This window comes from Penicillium brevicompactum (genome assembly GCF_028827555.1).
Source record: "Penicillium brevicompactum strain IBT 35665 chromosome Unknown utg000001l_segment0_segment0, whole genome shotgun sequence".
Lineage (NCBI taxonomy): Eukaryota > Fungi > Ascomycota > Eurotiomycetes > Eurotiales > Aspergillaceae > Penicillium > Penicillium brevicompactum.
In genome coordinates this window covers 2,116,582-2,134,100 of record NW_026623203.1, presented here as the reverse complement: position 1 = coordinate 2,134,100, position 17,519 = coordinate 2,116,582, and the positions used below count along the sequence as shown (strand labels likewise).

The 17,519-nt window shown below is 50.5% G+C and overlaps 6 protein-coding genes across 6 annotated transcripts; 4 read left to right on the top strand and 2 right to left on the bottom strand.

The window, feature by feature from the left end:
- Positions 1-1,879: 1,879 nt before the first annotated feature.
- Positions 1,880-4,948, top strand: N7506_000573 (uncharacterized protein; the record flags this gene model as incomplete). Its single annotated transcript, XM_056949869.1, has 4 exons — positions 1,880-2,449; positions 2,506-2,709; positions 2,763-3,120; positions 3,174-4,948. 4 exons carry the CDS (start codon positions 1,880-1,882, stop codon positions 4,946-4,948), a joined length of 2,907 nt encoding a protein of 968 aa, XP_056815784.1.
- Positions 4,949-6,120: 1,172 nt separating this feature from the next.
- Positions 6,121-8,043, top strand: N7506_000572 (uncharacterized protein; the record flags this gene model as incomplete). Its single annotated transcript, XM_056949868.1, has 1 exon — positions 6,121-8,043. One exon carries the CDS (start codon positions 6,121-6,123, stop codon positions 8,041-8,043), a length of 1,923 nt encoding a protein of 640 aa, XP_056815783.1.
- Positions 8,044-8,325: 282 nt separating this feature from the next.
- On the top strand, positions 8,326-9,583 carry N7506_000571 (BSD domain-containing protein; the record flags this gene model as incomplete). Its single annotated transcript, XM_056949867.1, has 2 exons — positions 8,326-9,232; positions 9,303-9,583. 2 exons carry the CDS (start codon positions 8,326-8,328, stop codon positions 9,581-9,583), a joined length of 1,188 nt encoding a protein of 395 aa, XP_056815782.1.
- A 520-nt stretch (positions 9,584-10,103) lies between these two features.
- Positions 10,104-12,262, bottom strand: N7506_000570 (RanGTP-binding protein; the record flags this gene model as incomplete). The annotated part of the gene is made up of 5 exons (XM_056949866.1): positions 10,104-11,835; positions 11,893-11,993; positions 12,050-12,107; positions 12,161-12,192; positions 12,242-12,262. 5 exons carry the CDS (start codon positions 12,260-12,262, stop codon positions 10,104-10,106), a joined length of 1,944 nt encoding a protein of 647 aa, XP_056815781.1.
- A 390-nt stretch (positions 12,263-12,652) lies between these two features.
- N7506_000569 (translation termination factor GTPase eRF3) lies at positions 12,653-14,832 on the top strand (the record flags this gene model as incomplete). Its single annotated transcript, XM_056949865.1, has 2 exons — positions 12,653-14,707; positions 14,770-14,832. The coding sequence occupies 2 exons, from the start codon at positions 12,653-12,655 to the stop codon at positions 14,830-14,832; spliced, it is 2,118 nt and encodes a 705-aa protein (XP_056815780.1).
- Positions 14,833-15,262: 430 nt separating this feature from the next.
- N7506_000568 (pre-rRNA-processing TSR2 family protein) lies at positions 15,263-15,814 on the bottom strand (the record flags this gene model as incomplete). Its single annotated transcript, XM_056949864.1, has 1 exon — positions 15,263-15,814. One exon carries the CDS (start codon positions 15,812-15,814, stop codon positions 15,263-15,265), a length of 552 nt encoding a protein of 183 aa, XP_056815779.1.
- Between the last annotated feature and the right edge of the window lie 1,705 nt (positions 15,815-17,519).

Genomic DNA, 17,519 nt, shown 5'->3' with positions numbered 1-17,519 from the left:
GGGCCACACAACGCCTGACAGAAGCAGGCAAATCATGCATGTCTAGTATTAGTCTGAGGCGAAAGATCACCAATACTACATCCCTGCCCAATGAGATTCGTACGCTACTTTCCACGGGTCAGCCAGCCCGAGAAGGTCGAGAAGGTCGCCTGAAAATTACCCTCGCGGGCCAATCACAAGAGTTCGAGGGACCTTTATAGCGGAATCATGTGCTTAGGGTAAGGAAATTGAAGTATTTAGGGTGAAAATCTTGGATAGTATTTGTCATTGCAAGTATTAACCGTGGTTTCGTAGAGTTCGTCTAATCCCCAACCCCCTTCGTACTACGAGTGTACCCACTGAGTCATGACAAGACCATGCACAAACACATATACAGTACTCCGTTTTTGTATTTCTGTTTTTGCCTGGACACGCTAAATGACATTGTAGTAAGGAAACATCTCGGCTGAGGTAGCGGCAAGCTCCATTGGTCGGAATCTGTCCGTCCTCTAGAACCCTGTAGTTGCAACAAACCACTGCCCAGCGATGTTGTGATAAAGTCACCGACATCAGCAGATACACTTCTTAGTCTTTGACCGAATTCCAGATGCGTCTTACTACAGTACATCCTTAGATGCACCACAAACAATGATACTCCAAAGGCCCTTGATAACTTAAAAAGATAGGAAAGAAAATTATGGCCAAACCAAAGGGTGAATGTGCTCCAATACTTCTGGGTGATTGGGCGAGTGGGAAGCACAGAAGTTTTGGATGTATAGATAGCAACAGCTATATGATCTTTCTGTGGTAGGATATAGTAGTTTTTATGTGCTTGGCAGCCCTTGCTTATCAACAAAGTCGAAATAATCATTTTTAAAACCCCCGGGCATACAGATCGGGGTCTCCTTGGTTATAGTACTATGAATTTCCATGACAGCTGCTCGGGTGATTTCCGATGTCAAAAGCCATGAACCTCCAGCTCTGGAGGGCTTGGGGCGTACTATCACTAGTGCCCTGCCCAGGTGGTGCATCCATGGATCAAGGCTCTCTGGAATGTTCTGTCGTGGAAGATATAAATACACGTCAAAGCCGCGAGTCTAATCGGAGCCTATTATTTCAACTCGAGGAGGCTTATTGAATCAAATGCACTTGTAATTTACGATTGATATAAATTAAACCTTAACTAGTGTATAGTTAGCACATAGATAACTTATTTCATTCCAAGGGTTTTTTTGAATGACTGGTATATCTAATCTGGTCCACGGGTGCTGCCTAGGTGTGACTGTGAAGTTCTGAATTCCCAACGAAAATTGGTCATTGTGTTCAGTGCAGCTTGCTTTTATCTTGGTTTCAAGGTTGAATTCTTATCCATGGACATTTGTATTATCAGCTTGATAATTACCTGGGCATGGTTGGTTCTTTATTATCTCTTGCCTCTATCTGTCTCTATCTGTATCTGTATTTACCTAGGTATTCCCGACAACTTTCAAGATTTGGAATCAACGGCTCATATATTATGACCGAGAAAGTTAACCGGAACTCATGAATAATCACAGTCCAAAACTCCAAGGTATGTAAGCAGCAGACTTCCGAATCGGGTTATATGGTGTATCACGGAGAAACCATTTCCCGAGAATGACGCAGCCAAGGTTTCCAGAGCACGGCCTGGGAGATTAACAGAACATCACGGGGAGCTAAGTCTACAGCTTGGAAGAGCAAGTCGAAACCTTGTCAGTTGAAAGGTGCACCATTGCGCTCCATGGGCCTTTCTGGCACCCATCAACTAGAGGCGGGGTACTGAACCTCAAGACTAGCGCTGACGCGCGACGCGTAGAACCTCACCAGCCAACAACCCCGAATAGCCAGCTCACGATCCTCTAATCCGCAGACTCCATCCTGCATGGCGCGCCAAAATCCATCTCGCCCCACGAGGGCTCGAGCTTCCCGTGATAACCAAAATAAGAGAGGCCATCAGACAGATGCTCGTATCCCAAACGTCTATCAAGAAATGTTAGAGGAGGCCGAAGCTCGCGATCCTGGACAATTTGCTTCAGACCGGCCAACTAAGAGGCGCAAGGTTGGTGATCTGAAGGCCATTCCTGTGGATTCGCAGCCGCCGAGCCAGCCACACCGAGACACAGAAGCGAGCAATGATGAATCCCCGCAAATCCAAACTGTTTATGATTCATCTGCGTCTGAAGAAGAATCAGATATTGAATGGGAAGATGTCGATATAGCGCAAGCCCAACCCTTCTTCCCTCAAGATTCTTCTGCGCCCAAAGACGATGATGATATGCTCCAGATCACGCTCGAACAAGAACCCGAGAAGCGACGAAAAGTCATTCAAAAGAGAAAACCTTTGACTGGCGCAGAGAGGAAACTTCGATTAGATGTGCATAAATCTCACCTTCTTTGTCTCCTTGGGCATGTTCATTTGCGCAACTTGTGGTGTAATGACAATGAACTTCAGGTCAGTATCAATGTACCAGATAATTTGGCCGGGGCTTTCAACTAAAGTTCCTTTAGGAATTTGTGAAAAAGATACTACCCAAGAAAGTCATCACTCTTTTGCACCCAGATGAACACAAACCGCACTATACCAGGTCTACCACATTTGTGGACGGTCTGAACCAGGCTGGTGACGCCTTTGCGCGTAGATTCCGGGTCACAAAGCCGGGAATGAAAAGAGCTCACTGGGCCGAAGATGAGACTCGTTTGAAGGAGAGCCTGGTATCAATGACAAGTTGCCTCGCCGACTAGAATCCTTGCTGACAACTATCCAGGAATCGGTCATGTTGGGCGCAGAGGTGTTGGTATCCAGAAAAGACTTTCGAGCACAGGCAAAAACAATGCAGGGCTCTCGAGATTTTGGGGCACAACTTTTCTGTGCCTTACTGCGTGCTGTGGCTGTAGAAGCAAGACTCGTATGCTCATTGCAACCGCTTCCATTTTCTGGCACCGTCAAAAACAGAACGCCATCTAAACCAAAGCCCCAATACATAGTAATATCTTCAGACGACCCTGGATCCTCAACAGATGAGCACCAGAAGTCCGAAACGTCGCCCACAGCCCCAAGGACTCGGCGGATCGGGCAACCAAAGTTCGCTCCTTCGCGTCCTCCAAAGCCTCAATCACACTCCGGTAAGCAGAAGTGGTCAACAATCAATTTTCTGAGCTGACTAGCAATCTCACAGTCCCCTACCAAGCAGTCAAAGAATCGCCTTTCCCAGTGTTTTGGGTGGAAGCGTTCAACGAAGCTACCAAAAAATGGATAACGATTGATCCCGTCGTGACCAAATCCCTGGCGAAGCCCTCCAAATTCGAGCCGCCTGCGAGTGACCCTCACAACCTGATGAACTATGTGGTTGGGTTCGAAGACGATGCTTCCGTCCGAGATGTCACCCGTCGTTATGTGAAAGCATACAACGCGAAGACTCGAAAGCTCCGAGTCGAAAACACACCACACGGGGAAGAGTGGTGGGACAAAGTTTTGAAGACATATGAAAAGCCTTTCTTCGAGGACCGCGACGAGGCAGAGATCAGTGAACTGACCTCCAAAGCTGCGGCAGAGCCGATGCCCCGCAGTATACAAGACTTCAAAGATCATCCGGTCTATGCACTTGAGCGACACGTCCGTCGTAACGAAGTCATTCATCCGAAAAGAGTTATTGGGCATGTTAGTTTGGGAAACTCCACTACAAGGAGTGAGAAATCAGAGCCCGTCTACCGCCGTGCTGATCTTCACGTTGTGCGAAGTTCTGATAGGTGGTATCGTATGGGTCGAGATGTGAAAGTCGGCGAGCAGCCTCTCAAGCGTGTCCCGGCGGTTCGGACTCAAGGCGGGGGAATAAGCGAAGATGAAGACGATGAGCCTGCTGAAACCACCCTGTATGCGGAATCTCAGACCCAGGTATATGTGCCGCCTCCCGTGATCAACGGCAGGATTCCAAAGAATGCATACGGAAACCTGGATATCTATGTTCCCAGCATGGTTCCACCTGGTGGAGTTCACATCAGGCGACCTGAGGCGGTAAAAGCTGCTCGAATACTCGGGATTGACTATGCTGATGCAGTCACTGGGTTTGACTTCAAGGGCCGTCGCGGCACAGCTGTACTTGGGGGCATCGTTATTGCACTTGAGTATCAGGAAGCACTGGAGGATGTGATCGAGGGACTTGAAGATGAGAGACGACTTGCTGCCCTTGAGGCTCGATCTGCAGAGGCTCTCCAGTTGTGGCGATTGTTCTTGGTGAAGCTCAGGATTGCAGAAAGGGTCAAAGAATATGCTGGCGACGACGAGGAAAAGGAAATTGAGGAGATCGAAGAAGAAATGGAGGTTGAAGACTCTGGTGGTGGTTTCTTTCCCGAAGCAGGCGAACAAACGAACAGCCCACCTCCAAGCTTCGTCGGCAATGATAGATTGGCACAAAGTCAACAATATTTAGAAGACCACACACACAGTGAGCAGGTATCATCTGATCATGGCGATGATGCCGGGGGAGGATTTTTCCCTGACGACGATGACGGGGATGACAAATTGGCACATGAACCAGTCAAAGCCCCCACGGAGCCACCGAGGCCTACACACTCTGTCATATCCCCAGCGAGATATCGTCAGAACTTCTCCAACCCAAGGACAACCAACAGTCAGCAGTACTCCCTCGTCGTTGTTCCGAACAACCCTACAAGCTCAGAGTCCCGAGACCGCCAGCTACCCTCGGAAACACAAGAAGAGATACCAGGATCATCTCACAATGATCCGATTGCATTAGACTCATCCACAAATGCTGGGTCAAAGTCTGCTAGTGTAGTCACCATTTCGGGGCCCCCGACCCCATCAAAAGATCAAACGCATCCATCAGCCCCGAACTATGACTCCGACAGTGAAATTGAGAAGGGATCATTACTTTCTGAAGATCCAGATGATGAGGATGCGATTCCGGAATGGCTCGTGTCCGATGAAGAATGATTTATGTACCAATACACCTTTGGTGGCTATTCTGCATCGGAAGTCATGGATATTATTTGGAGATCATTGTACTATATTCAAAGTCAACAAGAAACCCAGGTTTCAACAATTTAGCCTCACCGTGTGATAATTCAAAGTGCACTACTCACTACGCATAATGAGACAAAGCATTCACTTTGTTCAAGTACCCCAAGTACCCCAGTTGTTTCTTTGGGCGCCTCCCATTACGAGCAATGCAACGAATGTTGTCGGAGGGAAGAGTGAATTCCCCCACAACCCGCCGTTCATTTCGGTTCTGGTCAATGAGCCCCTGCCATGAAAAACCTTGGAACCCTACATGCAAATACTCTGGGAGGCTAGATTGAGTTCGACATAAGCACGGAGTATTCCAAACTCGATATGGAGTAGTTTAAAGATATGTAATGACTCGACGCAACGAAGATCCCACACCGCATCCCTACCTGCTTAAAGGGTTAGACTTGATCAAACCTTGGAAACCACCACATAGGTATTGGATAGCGAATGTGTCAAAAGCCTGAGTGCATCCGTGGATTAATCCTTGTATTCTCACACTAAGCACGTGTACTCCGCACTGGCTTGCCCTAATGCCTCAACCCGATGGTTGATGATCTGGATAGTGCAGGAAAACGGTTGGCGACCACTTTATGGCACTATGAGACGCCACAATACGATATATTGGCTCTAATAAACCCAGAATTGTGTGTTACAAGAGGAGTATTTGTTTGAAAAGAGGTCCTGGTTTATATAGCACAAACTTTTCGAAGTTTTCAACCAACAGCCTTTCGCCGGGCTAGCTCAATCGGTAGAGCGTAAGACTCTTAATCTTAAGGCTGCGGGTTCGACCCCCGCGTTCGGCTCTTCCTAAAATACCAACATGGTCTTTAAGATTATCTTTTTTGTTTCGTCTTTTTCTTTTGCAGCACTGGGATGCATTGTATTTTGTTTTCTCAAAAGGATATATACACGTAGACAAGTTCCAAGTGATGCCCACGTACGCATTAAGAGTACGGAGTAATCATCGTGGTATCGGCACCTGTTGCCTTCAGAACTCGAATCCACGCACGGACCAACCCGATATTGGAGACGCGTCGACGCGCGAAGTTGCCTAACGTCATGAGCTTTGCTTCTTCAATATTTTTAACCTTTGTGCGATGAAAGAACCGCAGGGAGCTAGAAACACAGAACACCGTCAAGATCAATTCCACACCCCACGAAGGCCAAACCAACAGCTTCCAGCAACTGCAAGGGTCACCGAGAACAACCGGTCACCAGAGCCAACATTAGCAAGCAACCGCAAAAGGGCCTCGGTGCCACGCGCCCAATCAACGCTCACACAGATCGACTTCGTCACTCAACCTACCGCGTCGAATGATGAGCAACTGGAGTATATTCACGAACAGGGTCGCGGGAACACCCACACCACCGAAACATCCAGAGCCAACGATGGCACCGACAGAGACTCAAATTATCTTCCACCCCCTCCAACACGTCCAACTCGCATGGCAAAGATGAAGGCGAAAGACCAGGAGTACGGCTCGAGTGAACGACCACCGAAACGGAGGAACTCAGCGTTTAGTGATACAGACCGAGGCCACCGGCCGCGCAAGAGTGAGACCCCGAGGCCGACTGGCCGTTCTAAGGGTATTCGAAAATCTTTGGAGAAGTCAACAACGAAACGCGACAAGACGTTGACCCAGATGGACTTTGTACGACGTTACATTACCATCGCCGATGATGACGACGACGTGAACATGGGATATATCCAGCCAACACCACACAAGAACAACGTCAAAAGTGAACAAAAAACACCCCTTCCAAGCTTGAGCAATTTACGACACGCCAAGAGTACCACCCCCACGAAAAGGAACCGCAGAGCATTCGAAGAAGAGCTGGACCTGTCGACGGGAGACCCAATTCCACAGCCAATGAATAGCCATGGAACCGAGAGCCAGGCACAACGAGCACCCAAAGCACCAGTGACGCCACAGAAACCTCGAATGCGCGAGATACCTTCATCCCAGACACCTGAAAGTCCCGGCATCGCTATCATAACATCATCACAGTTCAGGAGTGCTACTCGCTCCCCTTCGAAGACAAAGCCGTCAAAACCAACTGAAACTTCCGTGCAGTCTATCAAACAAGAATCTCAACAGAATCGAAGAGCGGAGGAGGATTCACAAGACTTTGAAAATATACCCTTGGTGTGGGGAACAACAACACACTTACCAGACATGCCTGACTATCTGAATATGCCCCCACCGAATAATACCGAGCATTTCTCTTCATCAGCACCTCAACCAGATGTGGATTCCCAAGAACTCCCCGGAGTGACCAATCAAATATCTAGGAATAAGAGGGAGAGAACAGTAGTCTATGAGACGGATGCAGACTCTGACTATGACGAACCCGAAGAAAGCCACAGCAGAAGCTCCGTGACACCATCTCCAAAAAAGCCACATCAAGTGATTCATGAGCAGGCAGGCTCACATGCAACTCAAACTGAGAACGCGTCTCCTAAGGATGATTCACCAGATCTTCCTCTGCCGGCGGCTCCATCAAGCCCCAACTGGGGCGATGCTCCCCCATCCGAACCTCCAATGTCCGATGCCTCCGTCTGCTATCAAAGGATGCATGCAGCTACACAATTTCCCCATGAACCGATCCCAGCTTTGAATACACAGAGAATGGCGGAGCTTTTCCCATCTGAAGGCAACACCCAGATCCCGAGACCAGGTCCATCGAAGCCCGTTCAAAACCAGACCGGGCCGTTCTCGCAATCACAATCGCAGAGCCAAGGAGCGAAAGATCCCACAGAGATGGTTCCCGAATCCTCACCAATTCGAGAGAATGAGAACGAAGCCGATGATACGACGTTCCAAAGACCCAAGGCTCCTCAATCAGTGGTACAGGTCGAGTCTTCACAGGCGGTGGACCGAGATGGTCAATGGCGGGGACAAGTTCTCTCTCGAAGCCAAGTGTTAACATCAAGCGTCATGGAGAGCATTCCAATGCCCAACTTCTGGATGGGGAGTCAGGATAGTGTAGGTGAACCCTACAGTTTACCTGAAGGATAGCATTGTTCAGTCAGTGGCTCATGATTTATGAATTTGTATCTCAAATACCAATATTAGACGCATTTTTCTGTACAAATAAATATCAAAACATCAGAAACAAAGTACAAAATAAAATCAAGCAACGCTAAGAGATGCATAAACAGCATAGAGTAGAAATTAGCAAAGGTTTGTTTGGTGATCGTCACAAGCGGGGCGGTCGGGCCGTGGACGAACGCGGAGATACTGCAACCCTGTGCTTGGCCTTTAACCTCTTTTCTCCCCCTCGCAACTCCCCACTCAACCATGGATATTGCATATGATCATATCCAGGAGGAAGCTTTCTCTAACAAAGAAGAAGCTCCTTCTGAAGCCAAAGCTCAAGAATCCAACAGCCTCAATGACGAGCTACAAGAAACCTTCCGTGCCTTCTCCGCCAGCCCGTGGGGTTCCCGAATCGGAGGATTATGGGACAACGTGCGCAAGCAGGGAGAAACCTACTATGAAGGCGCTCGCCAGGAGTACGCAGCTGCGAGCGAAGAAGCCGTGAAGGGGTTCTCAGACCTGAAGGACACACTTGCCGATCGAACAAAGGGGCTTTCTCTCAGCACCGTTGCTCTAGCGAGCAGTGGCGAAGGACAAAGTGACGAGACCACCACACCTAAGGCATCTGCAGATGGAGAGTCCCTGGAGAAGGGAGAAGGCGCTGGCGCCGACGGAGAGAGCTTTATTTCTCGGTTGAAGGCGGAAGCTGCCCGGCGGCTAAAGGAAATCGAGAAGGCCGAGGAGGCCGCAGACGAAGCGATCATGAGATTCGGAATGAATATCAGCCAGAAGCTGCGCGAAGCTGTCAGCATTGTACCTCCGGAGACCGACGAATCTGGCAAGCTTCTTTTCGAGAGCAAGGACGCCGAAGGCAAGCGGGTCATTCACGCCACACGATTTGAGGCTCAGCTCCACGTTATCCACTCGAACCTCGAAAGCTTCACCAAGGATCCCATCAGTGACGAGTGGGCCGCATTCAAGAAGGAATTCAATGTTGAGAGCAAGACAGATGAAATTGCTGCCGACCTGGAGAAGTACCCCGAGCTTCGGTCGGCCATGGAGAAGCTCGTGCCGGAGCAGGTGGAATACACCCAATTTTGGACTCGCTACTACTTCCTGCGTCTTGTCGTGGAGACTGAGGAGAAGAAGCGTAAGGAACTACTGAAGGGTATGCCAAGTCTTAATTTTGAATATGAATTTCCTGTTACATTTCATACTAACTACACTTCGCCACACAGGCGCCAACGCCGAAGACGAAGAAGAGGTGGGATGGGATGACGACTCTGACTCCGAGTCCCAATCCCCATCCACTCCTCAGGTTCGCTCTGGCAACCAGACTCTTGCTCCCACCACAGAGACCCCGAAAGCCGAGCCCCGTCGGTCAAATGACCAGCAGTCCCAAGCCGACAGCGAGTCCAGCTACGATGTTGTGAGCGGTGCCGCTAGCAAGACACCCGGAAGCCCCAAGGAGAAGGAGTCTGCCTCCAAGGCCGATGACAGTGACGAGGACTGGGAGTAGATAGCTCTGCTCACTTCTGGCACCTATCAGCAAGGGAACCAATGACCGTGTTATTTTCGGGGCATCTGTCTATACCCATGACTTCCCGTGTCGAGTGTTACTTGCTACAGTGCCGGTTGAGCCATTCGACCGCTCACTAGAGAATTGTTTTGCCTGGAGTTTCGGAATGTCGGTTTGTTATTTGGCGTTTCGGACCCATCTTGTCCTTTTCTATTCCCAGCCCCGTTTTGTCACAGCCTTACCTTCAGCGATCGATGTTCCATAGGTTTGATAACGGATCCGCACGTCATTCCTTCTGTCTACATATCGGGACCACGGAGCTTTGGCTGCTGGCCTGCCCAATTTAGCTCCACCCACCCTACCTACCCAACATATTGTTGCTTTTCAATGATATACTTGAAGCCTATTCGGACCCTGTGTAGCCAACTTCGAAAGAATGAAGCATTTGTTCTCGTGTTTGCATCTACTTCGTACATACTCACGAGTATGGCCACCTGTACGTGCACCACACTCATTCACATCATTCCGCAGTTCTGGTCTCTTCATCTCTGAGGTTTGAATACCCCTTTTTGGAAAGAGGAGAGTCGCCATACGCCGGAGTCATACCACGTAGACCGCTGGGACGGACATTGGGTGAACCCTTGCGCACCGGAGTTTCGGGTGTGTTCTCCCTAGAACGAAGATGGAAGCCCTGCGCGCGTCCGCTGGGGGAGTAGGGATCTCCGCTGTGTTGATAAGGGCTGCTACCAGGCTCCCAGCCGTATTGATAGTCCTCACCACGATGTTTGACGGGGCTTTCATTGTAAGGGTCCCAGCCAACACGGCGACGGGCATCGGAACGGAGCCGTTGGCGGTGTTGTTCGTCGCCGCCAGCACCGGTGGTAGAGGATTCTTCTAAGAAGAAGTTCAGGAGTTCGTCACTGATAGACAGATGGGATTGTTGTTGGAATTGTTGCAGGGACGTCAAGCGGAGGAGTGTCTCAAGTTGGGAGAGTGAGGTACGGACGTTGTTGAAGAGGGGGTTCGAGACAGTTGTTGTGGCAGCTGATTGAGTCGATTTTTTGCCACGAGGTGATGAGGGTGATGAAAGCGAAGAATGGCCTTTTTCTTCTATGGATAGGTTGGCGATTAGTGTTGGGTCAATTGAAGTTTCGGCTGTTGAAGAATCGCCAGCTTCGGTGTCGGAGTCTGTATCAGACGTTTCGTCTTCGTTAAAAACTTCAAATGCAATCCATTCGGGATCCAGTCCAGATGGCAGGCGCCATTCTTCTGGTATGGAGTCTTGGTGGAGCGAGCTGAAACTTTCATTCGTTGAATGCTCGTTTCCATTCAGCTGTGCGTCGAGCTGGGCTTGCTCTTCGTCTTCTGGTTCATCTTCCGACTCCTCCGGGGAAAAGTTGTCTACCTCATCGCTTTCCATCATCCGCCGAGGAGGAAGAGCATTCACATCTCGCTTCAAGAGAAGTATCGGATTGTTCGTTTCTCCTTCTGTACTTATGTTGAGAATCTTCCCCGTATCGGCATAAAAGATCTTGGAAATCTGGTGAATGGGTAGGATTTCCCGTATGCCTGCACTGGGTACACCCTCGTAGCTTGAGGGCTGTGGTTCATTCTCGTCAAAAGTATGAACGCGCCCATCGTCCAGGTCTTCAATCAGCAAAACTTGGTATGCATATTCATCAGCTCCAGCTGGCCCTGGAAGCCCGCCTTTTGGATGCTGATCTGGAGACTGCAGCGAGCGTATTGGAACACGTCGTAGCTTCAAACGCGCCTTGTGCATGACTTCCTTCCATGTCGCTTCCCGCACAGATTCCTCATCATGGGGTCGCAAATGGCTAGCGAACAGCATGTACATTGATAGCGTGAATGTGGGCCCCACTTGAGCGGCCTGGGACGGGGACATGGAGTACAGCGAGTCACCTGCGTTAAGGAATGCACTAGCCTGGAGAAGCCGTGACGGCGAAACTGTTGCTGGTAGATTCGTGGAAAGTTTGGCACCAGAAGTAGTGATAGCCAAATTCATAAGTGGCACGGCATCTTCGATTCGTACTAACAGCTTTTTGATGTCTTTGATGATGAGCTTGAGCTCTGCTGCGGCATGCGGCAGGTCTTTGGATGATTTAGCCCCTTTTCGCCTCAACTCTTCAGAGGAGGCAGCCTTGGCTAACCGCTGCCCTAAGGCTTGGATATCCCACCTCAGAGACTTGGTGAGACTGACAGCGGATTCCAATGACGTATTGCCCCGCGCAGCACTGGAATAGAGAGTGAGTTTGCTGATCATCTGTTGTTGTCAATGTAATATGACTCACATTAATTCGATCATATCAATCGAGGGAGCAATAACTTGGATCTTGCTTTCCAGTCGTTGCTGCAATGCAAGTAGCTCATCGCGATCTTCGCTTTCAACATTCTATATGCACGATAGATGTCAGCACTGGTGTGTTGAGTCGGAGATTGCGACATTACTTTGAGAAGGCGAGATGACTGGCGCATAGCATAGCTCGCAGTGATTGTGATTCCCGAGCTGCATAAGATTTAGCAGTTGTGTCTCAAAGGTTGGCTAACGCGGACACATACCGTATAGCATAGTTCATCGCCTGGCGGGTAAGCTGTTGCATGCATTAGCTCGGTTCCTGACAGGTCGCATGTGAGACATACCCCGGTCAGGAAGGTATCCATCTCGATTTATTCTAAAGACCAATGGTCTTTGAAGGTTGTGTAGATCGGGATATAAAAGAATGACGAAGGGGGCTTATCGATAAGAGTTGGAAGCCCAACTCAGGTAGGTATGAAACAATGAAGAGCCCAACGATGGGGGTCTGTCCCGTTCAACGGGTCATGGTGGCAATATTGGGCAGTGAGGGCACCACGAGATGAATTGAAAAGAACAATTGCAGGACTTTCAAGAGCCTTCCTGTGTTTTTCTCATTACACTCAGGGTCACGTGTTGTTATCGCGGGGTCTTAGTCATCCGTGCAAAATCAAAAGGCGGACCCCTCGTTCTTATTGACACAACCGGTGTCCAAATCTATTTTTGTTTAGATTCGATATTGAAGGTTTCAAAGCACCATGTCGAACCAAGTTCCCGAATCTTGGGAAGATGAGCTTTCCCAACAGGCCCAGGGCGTCAACCTGAACGCACAGTCTCGCCCTCAAGCCCAGGCGCCCACATTCACACCTGGAGCCGCCTCTTTCACCCCCGGAGCCTCCTCCTTCGTTCCAGGACAGCAATACCAGCAGTACTCTGGATACCCCCAGCAGGGCTACCCCCAGTACGGCCAGCAACAGGCTTACGGCGGATACCAACAGCAGGCTTACGGCCAGTACAACGCATACGCCCAGCAGCCCGGTGGCTTCAACCAGTACAACAATGGACAGCAGCAATACGGCGCTTACCAACAGCAGCAACCCCAGAATGCGCCTGTAGCCGCGCAGCAACCCGCCGCATCTGCCCCCAAGCCCGCATCGAGCGCCGCCCCGCCCAAGGCCAAGGTTCTGTCCATCGGTGCTACCTCATCCACCGCCGCCCCCAAGACCAAGGTTCTCTCGATTGGCACCCCTACCCCCGCTGCGAAGCCTGCTGAAGCCAAGGAGTCCAAGGGTGACACCAAGGGCCCTGCTGCTGCCGAGGCTGGTGCCAAGGCCGTGGCCACCAAGGGTCTTGATAAGTCAGAGAAGGCTGCTGCCAGCGGCAAGTCTTCTCCCACACCATCCTCTGGCCGCTCCAGCCCCGGGCGGTCTAGCCCTGCTCGCGGTGAATCTGCCAAGCAAGCTCGCGAGGCCAATGCTGTCGCGAAGTCTCAACAGGCCGATGTCGATGACGCAACCTTGAAGGAAATCTACGGTGAGAGGAGAGAACACGTCAACGTTGTGTTCATCGGTCACGTCGATGCTGGAAAGTCTACCCTTGGTGGCTCTCTCTTGCATGCCACTGGTATGGTTGATGAGCGCACTCTCGATAAATACAAGAAGGAGGCTAAGGAGGCCGGTCGTGAAACTTGGTACCTCTCGTGGGCCCTGGATCTGACCCAAGAGGAGCGTTCCAAGGGTAAGACTGTCGAGGTTGGCCGTGCTTTCTTCAAGGTTACCGTTCCCCACCCTGACGGTCCCATTGAGCGTCAATTCTCCATTCTGGACGCCCCTGGTCACAAGTCCTATGTTCCCCACATGATCGGCGGTGCTTCTCAAGCAGACCTCGGTTGTCTGGTCATCTCCGCCCGTAAGGGTGAGTACGAGACCGGATTCGAGAAGGGTGGTCAGACTCGTGAGCACGCACTTCTTGCCCGTAACACTGGTGTCTCCAAGCTGGTGCTTGTTGTCAACAAGATGGACGACCCCACAGTTGAATGGAGCAAGGAGCGTTTCGACGAATGTACCATCAAGGTCATGAAGTTCCTGGAAGCACTTGGCTACAAGAAGGCAGACATCTTCTGCATGCCCATCTCCGCTCAGCGCACCATTGGTATCAAGGACCGTGTTCCCAAGGACATGTGCCCCTGGTACGATGGTCCCTCGCTGCTCGAATTCTTGACTGATTTCGAGCTTCCCGAGCGCAAGGTTAACGCACCTTTCATGATGCCCATCAGCGCCAAGTACAAGGACATGGGTACCATGGCCGAGGGTCGTATTGAGTCTGGTGTTATTAAGAAGAACGGAAACTACCTCATGATGCCCAACCGCGAGGAAGTCTCCATCTCTGCCCTCTACGGTGAGACTGAGGAGGAAATTGCAATGGCCAAGGTTGGTGACCAGGTTCGCCTGCGCCTCCGTGGTATCGAGGAAGAAGACTTCTTCCCTGGATTTGTGCTCTGCTCTCCTAAGCGCCCCGTCCACTGTGTCTCTGCTTTCGAGGCCAAGATTCGTATCTTGGACCTGAAGAGCATTCTTACTGCTGGTTTCAACTGTGTGCTCCACGTTCACTCCGCAGTCGAGGAGGTTACATTCGCCTCCCTTCTGCACAAGCTCGAGCCCGGCACTGGTCGCAAGAGCAAGCGTCCCCCTCAGTTTGCCAACAAGGGCCAGACCATCATTGCCCGTCTCGAGATTACCAGCACAGCCGGTGCCGTCTGTGTCGAGAAATTCTCAGACTACGAGCAGCTTGGTCGTTTCACTTTGCGTGACCAGGTAAGTTATTTAATGTTTATTATGATCGTTGTGACTGGAGCTATTGCTAACAAAACGTTCAGGGTCAAACCATTGCTATTGGTATGATCACCAAGCTCATCACCCCTGAGACTGAGGCTGAGTAAAGGGTTTCCTCTGCCGAGGACATCTCGATGTCTATATCTTCAAAAGTGCAATGAACAAACAAAAGAAAAAAGAAAAGCCATGTCAGCGCTGTGCTTGCAAGAACTCCGAAGGGAGGTCTGGATGGGCAGAGGTTGCTTAATGATACCACAGACAGTCCACCTTAACTGACGATGATGAATATTTCCTTTCCATATTTTACATAGACTTTGCTCTCAGCATGAATCTAAGCGGTTGAACCGCGCTCGGTTCTTGGATTTGTATCTCTAGTAATGCTTATATGTAGTCGTAACTCGTGGCCACAGTGCTTATCACCAGCCATGGATGGATGTACAAGAAAAGAAAAAGCAAAATTGAATCATAAGTACAGGGCTCGTTCGGTCGCCAGCACAAGCATAGTCACGAACATGCTCGGCACCACTCCGATTGCATCTAGCGCTTCTTTCCAACGACCTTGGTGAATCCATCGTCATCAATCTCGGGCTCGGCGCGCTCACGCGGCGCACGAACCAAAGTAGGCGCATCGCCCATCTCTTCATCATCCACCTCGTCATCGGTCTCCTGATCATCATCCGCAGCCTCGACCCTCTGGAATTGTCCGGCAGCAGAGCGGTTCTGGCTCTTCTTCTGGTATGTCTCCCACATCTCTTGGACAATGCCAAACTCGCCGCGATCTGTCTGGACCTTGAGCTCCATGATCATGTCCGCGGCGTCCGCGGCGCTCTCATCATCCACCGCCACGTCAAACTCGTCGTTCATCACTTGGATCAAGACTTCCTCCAAATCTTCGGCATCGGTCTCGGGTCTCTCGCGAATCATATCGGAAATTGCACCGCATAGCCAGTCGCGCTTGTCGCTGGAGGTTGGACCACCCCAGTTTGATTGCACGGCTAGTGAGAGCGCCGGCCAGTTGTTGAGTGTGAGGGTGATAGCAAGGTCGAGGTATGAGGCGGCATCGGTGGCCGGGGCGGATGTGGTTGCCATTGTGGGAATGACTTTGTAATGTCTGATAAAGCGTGGGCCTTGTTGCTTGTTTGCTTGCTTCTTGTTTTTTTTTCTTGGCTGAGCTTTTGCAGTACCCCGCGCTAGGTAGGATAAGAGGGACCCGGGGGAGATAGCAGAAGTGTTCGCTCAACTTCAGTCAAACAATGGAGAAATTGTAGAATTGTCTGCCTCCAGGAGGTGGTTCTGTGCGAAAAGGGAAAATGTGTACAATTGATCTTTCACTCTTGGAATTCTAGTGCCCAGATCTGAAGGGGGATTTTTTTAAAAAAAAAATCCCGATTAGATACGATAAGGTCATGTGATACGGAGTATCGGTATCAAAATGAGCCCCGGAGACCTTCGAAGGTTCGCCGGCAAAAACTACTATATTTCAAGTACTTGGTGTGATTCCTCAAAGCTAGGAGAAAATAGACGAAACTGGCCATGTTCACAATACCCAAAATTGCAATTGACCTGCAACTAGAGCGAGAACCAAGTTGACTTGACAGAACGGCCCGCAACAAAAATTGAACTCCGATAGGGGGAATCGAACCCCCGGCTGTCGTGTGAGAGACGACGATGTTAGCCACTACACCATATCGGATAAGCTATGTGGAAATGGAACAGATTGTGCATTATAAAGGCTTAGCGCTACCGTCGCTGTTTGTGCCGCGTGGTTCTATAAAGACCCCTCCATCGCCCCAGTTGACTTCTATTTAGTTTTCACCCGCCCGCTTCTCAGCTCGCCCGTCTTCGTCCGTGCTCTGCTGATGAGGCATTTCTGCCATTGATCCGGATCGCCAACTCCGTAACCCCTGGTGTCCTTTGTTCGACCCCTCAACTGCAAACTGCGCTGCTTTCGCTCATCTGGCCCCATTCTCTCAGCTCCCACCATTACAATCGACATGAGGCAATTTCGCCCTTGGTCTGCTGTGCCGACCTGTGGATCTGTTACCTCACATGCCCATTGGCTAGCCAATCGTTGACCTTCCGTGCATCTACGAACACGCCCGACGCCCGTTTTAGATAATCGCCTTTGCGGAGCGGGACTCCAAATCTGCCTCGCGGATGCGAAGGCCGCGCGGGACACTTGTCAGCCTGGTCTGATAGCGTTCGCATCATTTCGGGATTCAGGGAAGGACTAATCAGGCTGATTCGGCGGCCATTCGCGAAGTCTGGTAGTTGCCGAGTTCGTGGCAGTCTACAGGGCGAAAAAGCAGCATCCCGTATATACGTTGCGTTTACAAGATCTTACGGCCGCAATCACCTGGCCGGAGGCGGACACTCCATTGCCGCCAGACGGTGCCCGGGATACGCGGATGGTTGTGTTTCGTTCCACGCTGGTTCACTCTTGCGCGTTTCGTTTTCTGTCTCGAACCAGGGAACGACTGGCGAGCAGAGCTTAATCAATCCAGTGATCATGACATTGGGCGATGATGCGCAGACTTGCAGTTCTCCAGGAATAGCAGCATCATTGCGGTATGATCTCGGGAACGTGGCTGTCCAAATTCCGGGGATCTACACAGTCCCGACCCCTGTCACCAAACGCGCTCTGTGACCGAAATCCTCGTTAGCTTCACGATTGATTGGTATAGAGGACGAGATGGACGGATGAGGAAACGGCTGCTTGGTGGCCGGAGGGATAGTCGAGAAGGCATAAAGCTGGCTTCCGTAGGAGGTTAGATTAGAGGGTGGAGGGTTCGAA